General features: G+C 45.0%; 1 protein-coding gene across 2 annotated transcripts in view; it reads right to left on the reverse strand.

The window, feature by feature from the left end:
- Positions 1 to 14,138, reverse strand: part of SPTLC2 (serine palmitoyltransferase long chain base subunit 2) — a 127,611-nt gene that overhangs the window by 6,783 nt on the left and 106,690 nt on the right. For both annotated transcript variants that reach the window (XM_090033793.1, XM_090033795.1), the window contains exons 10-11: positions 7,443 to 7,578; positions 5,834 to 5,963 (exon numbers count right to left, since the gene is read on the reverse strand). In XM_090033793.1, coding sequence (XP_089889919.1) covers positions 5,834 to 5,963; positions 7,443 to 7,578 — 266 coding nt within the window. The remainder of the gene's footprint in view (positions 1 to 5,833; positions 5,964 to 7,442; positions 7,579 to 14,138) is intronic.

Consider the following 14,138-nt stretch of genomic DNA (forward strand, 5'->3'; position numbering starts at 1 on the left):
AAGAGCCCAACAATTTCTGAAGTTGTAGGGTTGGCATTATGAGCTTGTTTCCGCATGAATCTTTAGACTCTGTTTTTTAAACAATGCACCCAACATTCTTCATACATTCCATTAACTCATTCTGTAAGATGAATTTTCAACTAGTAAAATGTTCTGGTCCAAATGACCTGCTCTTGAGAATGGTTCTAGCATAACGGTTAATACTCTTACATGCTTTTTCTCCCTGGATGAATAGTTCAAGTTTTCATTCCTTTCAAAAATGGCCCCTTACGCTTGTTATACCTGGCAGCAAAAGTCTCTCCGCTCCAAAATCAGGGGAAAGCAAGCAGCCTAGAAGAAGCTGGACTTCACTGAAAGAGTGGGCATGTTTTACACGGCTTTAAGTGAAGGCTCCATATGGAAACAATTTAAGGTTGAATTTCTGTGGAAAGAGTCTGTTAACTGTTATTCTTGAACTCAGATTTAGGATTTTATTAATTTAAAACAAAAAGAACCATGTGACTAGCAAAGACTACAAAGGAAATGGCATCGATGAACTCTGACTTCAGGAAAGTGTAATATATTTTTCATCACAGAAAAAAAAAGCACCAGCCCACAGGGATGCAGTTTATGAGGAACTTCACTCTGATCCCAAGCCAAATAGTTTTGGAGGCAAGGAAGTTTTATTTACATAAAACAGTTACAAATTGTAACACAGAGAACTGCTGCCCATCATGTGGGTTTATTTAATAAGAACAAGGAAGCATTGCAAATATTACCATTATATGTAAAGCCTCCTGCTCCCACACTCCATCACTGAGTGAAATGTATTTAGGGAAGTGCCAGGATAATAGCACTAGCTAGGGCCAGGCATCTATGGGCAGGCTGTTCAATTCCTCTTTCAAGCCTTGGCTCTGACAACCTCTCTCTTACCCTACCAGAATTTGAATTTTTCCTGGACACTTTTCCAGTGCTTCAGAGGTGGTCAGATACGATGGCCAGACATAACCACTGTTGGCTATGGGAAACCAAATCCCCTTATTACCTCAGGAAAGCCACAACAAAGGTTCGTCTACACAGGGAGTTATTCCTGATTATCTCCATGTGTTGATGCTCTTATATTCCAGAATCAATAGAAGTATCTGGCATTCCAAAGCAGATTACACTCATTTTGAATGAGAGCTTGCACATATGAAGTTGATCAGGAATGGTTAATTAGCTTTAAATTCACACCCTACCTAAAGCTAGATTAATCTTCAGATATAGACAAGCCCTAAAACTAAATCACTTCATTTGGGAAAGGAAGTACTACCGAAGTGTAGTTCAGAGCACATCTGAACAAGATGGTGGTGACCAAGAAGGTACAGGAAAGGCCTGTTTACTATAGAACCTAGAAAAAGTAAGTTTTCTTCTGTGAGCGCAAGGGTACAGGTACCACTTGACAAAATAAGTAACCAGTTTTTTACCCAGGCATCCTACCTAAGTCAATGGTGCTCAATTTACAGGCTGCAGGCTGGACCCAGCCCCCAAAGTCATTGGATCTGGCCCACGGCATGGGGGGAAAGAGGGGGTGTGGAATCAGCAGCTCAGCCCAGTGTCTGCTTTACTACCCGGTGCCACACCACTGATTCCCTCCACAGTTCTCCCTGCCCTCTCCCTCCCCTTATGGCAGACTGTAACAGGATGGCATCCTAGGGGCCACTGTGATCTCCCCTAAGGCCCCCTTACCGTGCCAAGCTGCCTAAAGGGCACCCTCAATTCTGGGCCTGCCATGTCTTTGATGGTAAATGTATAATAGGAAGGCTGCCTTTCCATCCTCTTGGACACCATTTCTTGCTGTACTGGCCCCGGCTCCTAAATCCCTTGTGGGCTCTGTTCTGTATTAGGTGTTTCGGGCACCCTAGCCCTATGGGCTACGCGTGACTCCAACCGCCCCTTTAACACGCCCCAAGCCTCGTTGATGGAACTGACATTCTTCAGTTGCGCTCTGCGCCCTCTCTGGTGCTCAGGCTCTCCGCAGGCCTGTCTCGCACTGCGCCTCACTGGCGCTGGTGTCGGTGCACCCCAACTGCTGTGTCCTCTCTGGCGCTGGGGTCCCTTAGAGGCCTCCTCCATCCCCTAATAGCCTCACCCAAACCACCGGTCTGTCTTAAAAAGCAAACAAAACAAGCCCCTGGGCTATAACGTAAATTCAAGCCAATCGGCTACATCATTCAAGCCCCCCCAGGGGTATTCCAGCCGTCGCCAATGTCAGAGGCTGTACCTGCAGTCAGGCCTCTCTCCTTTGCTTGCTCTGGAGGAGCTCCTTACCCCTTGGCTGCTGGCAGGGAACTCCCCTCCTGGCCTCAGGCCTGTAGTTTATATAGGCCTAGGGCCCTGCCAGCTGACCACGTGCAGGTGCAGCCAATTCCCTCAGTAACTAGCTGTCCCAGCAACCTGCACCTGGGTTCTCATCTCTGCTCCAAGAGTAGCAGGCACCTTAGTGCCCTGCTACACAGACGCTACTTATTTTTTCCTTCGCTTTCTCCCTCCTCATTCTCCTAAGCCAGGCTTGTCCAACATGCAGCCCATCGTACGGCTCACCAAGGCATTTTTTGAGGCCCAAGGTGCTATGATGGGAAATGAAAGTAAACGCTGTTTACTTTCGTTCCCACCCCTTGTCTCTCCCCCAGCCCCTCAGCAGACTCCTAATGGCTGCTGAAGGACTGGGGAAAGGACAGGTTCCCACATGCACCGTGTCAGCTTGACGTTGCTGACGTGGTGTGTGTGGGAAGAGGAGTAGCCGTGTGCCACTCAGGACAGGATGAGCCCAGCCGGAGCAGCAGGGGCTCAGCTGCACTTTCCCCCTACCTGTGCTGCTCAGTCCCGAGCAGCACACAACTCCGCCGCCACTTCTGCTGGCTGGTGTTGACCTGGGCAGGTCTGTCCCATCCAGAGCAGCATGTAGCTGAAGCCAGATTCCCACATGCTGCTGGGGATGGGAGGAGCCTGGGCAGGTCAGCACTGGCCAGCAGAAGCAGCGGTGGAGCCATGTGCTGCTTGGGACTGACCAGCGCAGGTAAGGGGAAAATACAGTTCAGCCCCTGCCACTCCAACCAGGCTCGTCCCACCCCAAGTGGTAAACAGCTCCACCACCATTTCTGCTGACGGGTGCAGACCCGGCCGGGCTCCTCCCGTCACCAGCAGCACATGAGAAGCCCGATTCAGCTACATGCTGCTCCGCATGGGACGGACCCAGCCGGGTCAGCACTGGCCAGGAAAAGTGGCATCCAGCTGAATCCTCTACTCTCATGAGATTTAGGAAAGCAACAGGATGTGAGAGCAACATGTAAGCAAAGACAGTGCAGGGCCTTGGAGCCATGTTAATAAGTGAGGACAACTATGTTCCCACTTTGGTCAGTGACTAATTGTGGGTACATCTTCACTAGCTTCAAGCCACTCAAACCTGCTGCCAAAAAATAAACTCTTCCTACCCACTTACACTTTACCTGCTCTGAACTGGAAATGAAGCAGTGAGGGCCCTTCTAGGGTGGTCCAAGGACAGTAGAAGCAGATCATACACAGAGAGTGAGAGATGTTCTCAGAATGTCCTCACCACCACATTTCTTCTGAAAAGCAGGGATATCCCGAGGTTCATTTAATGTTTGTAAAATGCTTGGAGAGCCCCACATAGATGCACGGCATAGAAATGCAAACTATATTTTGACTTATTTGGTTGGCACCTTGGGCCGAGATTTTCAAAGTTGAGTCCAAAGGCCGTCTTCCATTAAAATGAATGGGATTTAGAGGGCTCCAAATCTTATATGACAACTTTGTAACATGCCTATCTACCCTTTTTGCAAATCTCAGCCATAGTTTGGAAGCTCAGCCAAAGAACATAAGAGCATAAAAAGTGCCATGCTTGGTCAGCCCAATGGTCCATCTAGCTCAGTATCCTGTCCTGAACAGTGGCAGAGGTGGATACTATAGAGGGAGAGTTTTGAACTGGTTAGACCCATTTCATTGTTACTTCCTGCAACTTCATTGGTGTCAAAGATCACATGACATCACTTCCTGATGCGATACCACTTCCTGTGAGGTCTTTGAATATGGCTTGCCAGCCCACTGGGTGATAAAAAGTTCATGATCCGGCCCCACAAAGGTTGGACACCCCTGTCCTAAGCAAATGCACCTTAGCAGATGTAAGCTCTTTTCCCCTTTCCCTGGCCTGGGGTGCAGCCTGGTTGAAAGCATCTGGTCCTCCTCTCTAAAAGGTTTACCACTACTGGTCTACATTAAAGGTCTCGATGATCTTCCGAGGTCCCTTCCACCCCTAATGTCTATGAAATCTATGAAAGGCAAAGATGACTGCCAAACACTATACAGGAGTTTAGACCATTGGTGCTCAACTTTTCAGCCCATTGTGATCAGTCTGCAGGCTGGATCCAGCATGTGGTCAGTCCCCAGGTATGATCTGGCATGCCAACATGATCCCCATTCTGGTGTGATCCAGTACATGGGGCCACATTAATCAACCTGCAGGGCTCCCCATGGTCTTGATGTATGGAAAAGCAGGAGTGGTGCTGCCACTGTTCCCCCACCATCAGATTTCTAGACCCCTGGGGAGTACCACAGGCTGTATGACAGTCCCAGGGGTTGCACTTGGCCTGTGGGCTAGAGGTTGAGGAGCAATGATATAGATTGACAGTGAGACTGTGGAGTTGCTTGGGTGATAAAGCAAATAATTACATTTAAACTTCTGCTGTAAAACTGCATGTCCCGTGTATGTGCACATATTGACTGTATTCCATTTAATACCATTACAGGGGTGCACCACTCATGATTTAAGTGAGCTGCATAAGTTGCTTGTGTGTTCAAAGAGTCAGGTTTTCTAATCCTGCATAGATATGGTCTTGTGTGCCTTCTCTTACTGATTCCCTGCTCTCCCAAAGAAAACAGGATAGGGCCAGGTGTTGGGAAGGACCTCCTAAAAATTCTCCAGGCTTGATGCATGAAACTCCAGCAACCCCCTAGTACCATGCTGATGTATTGACTTGAGCAGAGGATGGGGGGAAAAAAGCTTTAATTTCTCCCTTTCATACATCTCCTAGAAGGCTTTTATCTAATCAGACTCAACTTCACTTGAGCTCTTATGGAATCACATCATGAAATAATAATGTCATGGGCTGCAGAATGGGGAAAGATTTGATGTGGCCCACAATCAGGTCACATGAATTAGGCCCGTTCTTCTAAAGAGAGTACAAATGAGACAAACTACCTGAAACGAATTTAGTCAACAAAATAAATGGAGGAGATGCAGTCCAAGCCTCCTGTCTCTGTTCCTTACCAGCATGCATGTCAGAGATGGCAGAGCTCAATCACCAGCCAATAAGGCCTTTACACAATGCAACAATCCTAACTCTAGCAGTGAAGTGATATGCCATGACCTGCATTGGCTCCTTATCTGATTATCTAGTCAGTCTTCATCTCTGACTTCCATTTCTTGTCATTTGTAACAGGAGCTTCCCCTTTGACAGGGGTCATGTTCTTAACCACCCCAAATCCGCACAAATTTTTGAATCATCTGAGAGATGAAAAGGGAGTTCCTTCAGGGAAAGGGATGGGCAGCCTGTTAGTTGGGTCACTGCAAGCTGTGCTGAGGAACGCTCTAGTATATTTACCACAGGAAGCCACCTTGCATTGTCCAGATGGGAACTTTTTCAACTCTGTCTACAATGCTATAAAAGCTTTTCATGTGCTAACAATGAACAAGCCTGGAGAAGAAATAAATAAAAAAACAACAACAGCCAAATGCTGTTTTGGTTTAGGGAAGGCAAAATACATGAACAAAAGGAAGACAAGATGAGACACTTACTGTATCAAGTATCTCTTTGGTATGAGCTGCAGACACGCAGAATCTGGCTCTGGATTCAACGATTGGGGTTGCAGGAAAACCCACAACCACAACACCTATATTCCGCTTTAGCATCTCGCGTCCAAATGCACTACAAAAGAAAACAATGGAGAATGTTTATAGTGGTACCAAAGACACACAGGCACAGCAGCAGTAAAGGTCTTTGTACACTAAGCCCCGCAGGCCTTCAGTGAAGTTTGTCTGCAAGACTGCAGTTCTGAGTGCCCACTGCCTTCTACAAGGTGGAATGCCTGCTCACAAAGGCCTCTTTTGTTCAGTCCCGAGGTGGTCTTCTTATAAAGGTTTCACTGTATTAAGTTCTAACAAAGCTGAAAGATTATATTTGGCAGGGGCTGGTCTTTTAGCAAACTGCTTCTAAGTGGATTTGTAACCCAAGCTTGAAAAGTCTCTTACAGAAAACAGGGACTTATGCTCAGGAGTTTTGACTATAAGAGGAATTCCCCCTTGCTGTCCACCCCCAAAGCAGAAGCCACTCCAGTTTCAAAAAGGATCATTTTCACCAGTTTAATTTAATTAAGATACATTGTGAAGTCACAGAGCCTACTTCAAAGTTTGCAAGGGTTTAGCATGGAACATGGCAATCCACACAGTAAATTTAAGCAGTGTTCTATCTAGTGCCTCTCCCGGGAGCTGTCAGTTCAAGATATCAGAGGAAGATGCACGAAGCTCAGTAGATGAACAGCATCATCCCAAATCTCCATCAGTTAGGAGATTTATGTTAGGCTGATTGAGATTTGTGTTGTGCCTGCAAGGGTATAAATCAGCCTAAGGGTTTTACCCATCCACATGGGATAAAGAAACCTTTTTTGCAGTTATATAAAGCTCTTGGCCTCAAGGCTTGGCAATGAGTTCCACAGATTTATTATACATTGTGTAACATGTCTTTGCATTGGTTTTACATTTGATGCCCTTCACTTTTTGTTGATTTCCCTTATTCTTGAAATGGAAAACATAAGAGGGGTCATCATGATCCACCTTCTTGGTACCATTATTTTGCGTACAGCTCACATCCCCTTCATCTACTATACTGTAAATAATTTCAACACGAGTAACTAAAAAGTGCAATCTGGGACATTATAAACTGAAGGGTTACCATCTTGAGACCAAAGCTACTTCAGAAGCTAGTGCCTTCAAGTGTTTCTTGGGGATGGAAGGGTGGGGACAGAATCCCATCATCTCAAGAAACATTCTGAAAAGTTACTTGAGACACGTGATATTTTCACCAGATTCCAGGTCACCTCTAAAGTGCACACACCTCAGAGAGTCACAGATCTGAATCCCAAGGGCAATACAACATAGAATTTTACCTAGACTCTATTCTGTTTTTACTTATAAGTAAAAAAATAAAACCCTTTAAAAAGTTAGCTTTCCAAAATGCTTCTTTCAAAACTGCAGACTGATCATTTAGAAAATATGGCAGCATTCACTAAGCCTCAACAGTCACAGAAGCTAAGGAAAGTTAGCTTTGCCCCAACATGAAGTATGAGTCCCAGTATTCCAATATTCTCAAGTTTGTATGAAGTTGGAAATTCTCTCCTGCCAAACCTACCCAATTTTTGCTGGCATATACACCATCAAAGGTACAACAGGAGAATCTTCATTTCCATAGATAATGAAGCCCATCTCCTTCAGCCGCCTCCTGAAATACCTGGTGTTCTCTGCCAGCTGCTGAACACATTCCTTGCCTAAGACAACAAAATTAAAAGGTAAAATAATTAAATGACCATGGATCACATATAACACTGCTGTAGCACAACACCATATCTTTATTCTACCTATAGAATGAACACAGTTGGGCCAGTGTGGTATACACACATACTAATTGCAACATTTAGAAATTTAATTGCAATTGGCAGCACTTTCTGATCCTCTTCTCTCATCATTACTCTTGAACACAGCCCAAATTACTGTTCATTTCTTGGCTGCACTGCAGGAGAATGGTGTAGGAGCGATGACTTGCTTGTGAACTTTAAAAGTTGCTCCTTCCATAATGGCTAGGTTTGTATTGAGAGTACCTTGCAAAGTACTTATATTTGCTCCTATAAAGATTAATTTCAAAAAGTCCAGGGAACATTGGGAACCCTACAGTAACAAAGAGGGTTTTGCATATTCTTTATAAAGTTAGTAAAGAAACAAAATCAGCTAAGATAATAGTACCCTTTTTTCAGGTCAAAGTGGCACACCTGAAAAGAAAGACCAACCAAGCAATAAATTCATGAAATATCTTCTAAACATGGGATTTTAGCACACCAAACCCGAAGTTCAGCTCCTATTATGGCTTCCACAATTGCCACTAGAACATGAAAAATCTCAGACCATGCTTGTAGACATTGCCACAATGAACATATTCAGTGCCCAGAACCTAAGACTACTGAAGATACTCACAAACATCTAGGAAGAGCACACACCAACTGCAGAAACTTCTTCAAGCTAACAAAGGGTTTTCAAACCTGAAAGCTTGCTTAAAAATTTTTTCCCCCAAGTATTTAAGTTGGTCTAATAAAAGACATCAGATTCACCCAAAGAACCTTGTCTTATTCCTATAGCGTCATCAGAGCTCCGAAACTGTAGACAGATTGAAAATATGAAGGCAGAATTTATTATGGTGCACCACCCACTGGCACATCCAAAGAATGACTGCAGCTAGTTAACAGTTACTATGCAGTCAAAATCAAAATGTCTGCCTGAACTGAATGGCTCATCAGTCTAGTATGGGTAAGACACACCAGCCTTTGTAGCCAAAACCACACAGGGGAGTTGAGGCATCCAGATACAGTACTGGCACACAACTCCCCAGCCTGACTGACCAAGTTCCCCAGCTGGGTCATCTGAAGCAGCACAATGTATGGAGTCAGTGAGGCCTCTACAATCATAAGATCCTTTCGCACCCTCTGCCATCACACTCATACACACTCAGTCAAACCCAGACTGAGCCTTTTGTTACCTGAGGCACAGACAACTGATGCAGAAGAGAGCAATCAGTAGAGACAAACTCAGATAAACTGATCAAACAATCCCTTAAACTGATTGTTCAGAAGCTTGCAAGCATGCCTGTCCTGAAATGGATGTACTGACTGTTAAAAAAACAAACAAAAAAACAAACAACAACAACCAACACAACACATGCAGTACTACAGTTTGCCTACAGCAAGCTTTTACTCCCTCTCACCTAATAGGACAGTGACCAGGGATCTCCAGCATTTGAGACAAGATAGTGCTTTTATTTGTTTAGGATGGGCAGATACCAGAGCAATAGTGAAATTCAGATAGGTTAGATTTACTGTGTTTTATATCTGGAATTATGCCCAAAATTCTGTCTCACATTTTATGCTGAGAGAACCTGGGCCCTCTTAGCAGGGACAAAGTTTGGATAATTTCATCTGTTTGCTGCTAGACTTGCACAAGCAAGGATCCTGCTATATTACACACAGGGCCGTCTGCAGGGCAGTGCTTACCATTCTAGTAAGCAATGCTCAGCCATAGATGGAAGAGAAGACCACCCAAGGGGCACATTGGGCCTCAGAGAAGCAAAGTTTCATTTGCTCTGACCTGCAGCACTGTGGATTTAAGATCCCATGCAGTTCAAAGCCAAAAATATGCCAAATACTCCACCCACAACCATGCAAATCAAAAACCAGCATGAAAATAAAGGACAAAACCTCAGTGTTTGTTTTACATCCCAGCTTGTCCTTTGATGAAAGGTTAGAGTCAGTATTGCAAGCTACATACACCACCACGCTAAGAACAATGTCCTTTCTCCTCCTCCCCCATTAAGAGAATTTCTTTGGGAGAAAAAGCTCCTTCAGAGTTCCTACTATGCAAATCTAACTCCTTTTACTCTCTCCCCCTCAGCCCCACCCCCAATCACACTGTAGCACAAGAATACACATCACCTACCATAAAACTTAGTCTGAAGTTGACTCAAGTCTGATCAGTTCAACGTGCAGAATCCAAGTTTTCCCAAACTTGCATGTTACCAGTGACTTTGATTACTTTTAATTCCTATGGGCTGCCCAGTGAGAGGGGTGGGGTGGGGGGGGGGAGGGGGGGGGGATATGCAGGTCTACAGTAAAAGGGGAAGGGGACCAGAGATAACTCCTGCTTTTTCTAATATTCTGGTGAGCTTCGGGTTGCTCAGGCAGTTTGAAAGTGCAAACAAGTGAAAGAGGCTACTTAAAGGCATACCCATACAAACCCAGAGCACTGAACTCATCGGCAATACTTTAACTACTTATTTAAAAAACAAGTCTGAAAAACATAACTCTAAAACCCCACTGCCATGAATAAGTGGTAAAAGTAATGGATCCCCAAGCCCTTCTCAAATCACTAGAAGCTTTGTGGGCTGAAGCCTAAAATAAAATCTCAGATTTAATGGGTTTCCTTTGTTACTTTCTTCCCTGAACTCTTCCCCATAAGAGATTCCATGATGCTAAACTAGTCTTTCTTCCTACCATTCATCAAGCAAGTTCTTACCATTTTAGGAAGAAGGGGGAAAAATGGAGGCACAGTGAAGGGGGGAAATGGAGGCACAGTAAGATTAAATAGCTTATCCAAGATCAGATAGTCAGCAATGAAATCAGAATTAGAACCCCCAGGTTCCCTTTCTTTGAAAATTCACGTTCTTTCTCCCATTGCAAAATATTTGGTAGCCCACACTAGTACAAATTGTACTGTACTTAGCAAAGCAATGGAGAGGCTGTACTGGAACCATTTTCAATTATGTGCCAGGCATGCTATTTGAATACGGCCCACAAGATCAACAGAAAACACATCTGTTCGGGGTTTATCCACAGTTCAACTTGGTTCAGCTCCACTCGTGATAGTGACATTCAGACCAGTACTATAATGAGCTCTAATAGGTTGCCTATTAGTAGCAGCTTTAAACAGCATCCCATAGCCATGAAGGTTTAAAAGTAAGAGTGCCTAAGAATATGGCACCAGATGACATGCTTATCTGCACTACAATGCCCAACATTGGGTTGCTTCCTCTGGAATTAGCAGAGTGAACAACATTGTAGAAGTGGCCCCCCAAATTTTTGGCTTCTATACCCAAAGTATCTGTCACTTCATTTTTAAGCTGAAAACAGCCTCTGAAGCACAGAACTTTGGCCATATTTGCTCAACTGCAGGCCTAGAAACACTGCTGGCTTGTAACCAGTCTGAGCAGCTGCAGTTTCTGGTGAAGAGTAACTTAATTTTTAAGGCCACCCAAACAAGTGCTGTTCAGACACTGTCCTGCCAACTGTCACACACACACACACACACACACACACACACACACACGAGTTGTGCAACAGCTCTGTTAACAGTCTTTAATCTAAGGGAGTGGAATGTGGTGACTAAGGGGCTGAAATAGCTGACTGAACTCTTCAAAGAGCTGGACAAGAGCACTGGAAGCTCCTTTTCAGAGCAACTGATCTGAAACTACAGTGGAGACTGTGAACACATTGCCTACTGGGACTTGAATGGTGACCACTTTGCCCCTGATGTCCAAAAAATACAACCATCTCTTCTTTTGTCTCTGTTCCCTTGTAATACCCATTTCACTGACATGAAGGTCTCCTTGTTATTTAGTAAAATTCTCTTCTGCTAGTAAGATGAATATTATCATTTGGTATAAAGATCGCAGCCATCTTCAAAGGGCTGTGCTGCATAGCACTTTGTATTGTTAGCACTGAACTTCATCCTGTTAGCTCTAGCCCAGTTTTCGAATCCATAAAGATCTTTCTGAATTGAACTCCTATCCTTCACCATGTTTGCAATCCTTTCCAGTTTCATGTAGTCTGCAAACTTTGCTCAAGAATCTTGCTATGCCAGCATCCAGATTGTTAATAAAGTAAGTAAAGGTCACATCATCTAGAATGAGAGACCTGGTCTCTTTATAGCCAGCTCTCAGCTCTTACAGAAGGGTAGTATTGGTTGTGTGGCTTCAGCAGAGATGAGAAACAAGAATGAGGCGGTACAGGGAATCAAATAATTGTCTCTTCTTGGACAGCTAAGATGTGCCAAGACAGAGGTGGAAAAGTGTCATTCTACTTGACAGTATAAATCTTTCATGAGCTTTGGGTGACAGGATCAGTCATTTCAAACTGCTGCAGCTCTGGCTTCCTCACTGACAGTTGCAACACAACACCGCTGGTACAAAACTGACATCCGAGCACAAAATAGAAAGGTGGCTATAACCAAGCATGAACTAGAGCTGGCAAGTTGGTCATTTGACTGGTTAACTGATTACATATTTTTTGACCACACAAAGATTGTAGCAATCTTACAAAAAAACTAGAGGTTCACCAATACATCGGTCCCATATCAGATCGGCACCGATATAAGGAAAATTGACAGTATCGGCAATTGGCTTGTTTTGGCTAACGTGGCTGATGTCACTAATAAATGCTCCGTAGATATGCGCAGCTGCAGGACAGCATGCAGGCAGCCAGGAGCACAGCCCAGTAGTGTCTGACTGGTAAGTCTGTCGTGGGGGAAGGAGCGCGAGGAAGTAAGGGGCATGGGGGAGCAGATCAAGGCCTCAGTAGTGAGGGAGGGAGCGGAGCTGGGTCCTCACTGCCCAGCCAGGGCAGCTCATGGAAAGAAACCATGAGCCACTCAGGGAAGAGATGGTTCCTGCTGCTGCATGTACCCTGGGGGAGGCATGGGGGCCATGTGCCCCTGGATCTGTGTGTGGGGCGAGAGTGGGCTGCCGCTGTGGACTGGGAGCTGGGCTCTTCCCAGCTGGGGGGGTTGGGCTGTGCTGTCCTTGGGGTGAGTGGCAATGGTGCTGGGGGGCAGGGGGAGGGAGGGTTACAAAGAATTTTGGGGTGGCTGCAGACCAGCCCGGTCCCCCCCACCACACCATTCCCAGCCCACCCACTGAGAAGAGCCCATTCGACGAGCTTTAGTTCAAGCAGCCCCACTGCCATTTTTAAGCGCCAGGACACTGATACACGAGATGCAGGAAGCTGGAGCATGCCGAATAAAAAAAGAAAAGGATTTATGTCAGTGGTTTAAAATGCTTTGCATTATTACTAAATAACGGTTACCAGATTGGCATCAGCTGATATAGCTGATTAATAATCAGCTGTTGGTATTGGCCAAGAAAATCTTTATCCGTGTACCCCTAGTGATTAACCAGTTACTTGCATCTTAAAAAGTAACCCAGCTACACATTCATGCAATTAATGGCAGGATAAAACAGGGAATAAACTAAAGTCACTGCACAACTTATGTAATAACATTTCTGGCTAGTTTCCATCGCATGTTAAATTGAAGCTGTGCCTAGCATCCATCAGTCTTCGTTAAGTGAAGGGCTCCAATGCATTCTTGCAGCTTAGAGCATAGATCAGCTGACTGGTACTCCTTGCCACAGACACACCAGGCATGCTACCTGCCAGTGCAGGGAGTACCTAGGCTTTCCCTGCACCAGCAATAGGGAACAATTGAGATCTGATCCCACAATTGCATCTTGTGCCAGGAACACGCGCCATAGCAGGAGCCAGGATTGTTGGGATCTGTCAGGAGCCTAGGCCTGTACATCTTGGCCCTTGTACTTGAATGCTATTGGGTGGCACAAAACCTGAAGCAAGGGAAAAGGAAAGACAAAACACCTGGTTGCACTTTTCCCAGCAGTTAATGTTTATTGCTAGCTTTTCATGTTTGAAAGCTTTAAAGACTTCCAGTTAAGCCTGAGAGGTGACTTTGTGTGTGTGTGTGGGGGGGGGGGCAGCGGAGATGGTAAGCTAACTCTTCTCTGATTCCTGAGAGAGGTAAAGACACGGGTGGATAAGATGGATCATGTAAATATATAACAAAGGCAGCAATCTATGAAAATGACTTCAACATTTTTCTGAAAAAGCCACCACAATCATCTCAACAATGTTCCCATGAGAACCCCCTCTAAGCAGTTCAGATATGTCTAATGGAGTATCCATAGCACTCCTGGCACACAGTAAGAGTCACCCTACAAGGTCAGTTGTCCCTGGGTTGAAAAATAAGGATGCCTCACAGTCACTTTTGAGGCCCCATCTGCTGCTACAATAGACAAAGGTTGTGCTGGCATGGGCAGCACTGAGTAGACAGCAAGTCTAAGATCCCACGGAGATTGTGATGAGTGAATGAGGTTGATCAATGAAGCAGCTATACAGAAGAACCACCATCTGTTTAGGTGTTCATTGCTCTTCAGAAAACCAAGGTTCTTGCACTTACGGTTTGAACTATTCGATTAAGCCATAGTAAGGAGCCTCAGATGTCT

Source organism: Crocodylus siamensis, chromosome 2 (assembly GCF_052110815.1).
Source record: "Crocodylus siamensis isolate JL-2025a chromosome 2, ASM5211081v1, whole genome shotgun sequence".
Lineage (NCBI taxonomy): Eukaryota > Metazoa > Chordata > Crocodylia > Crocodylidae > Crocodylus > Crocodylus siamensis.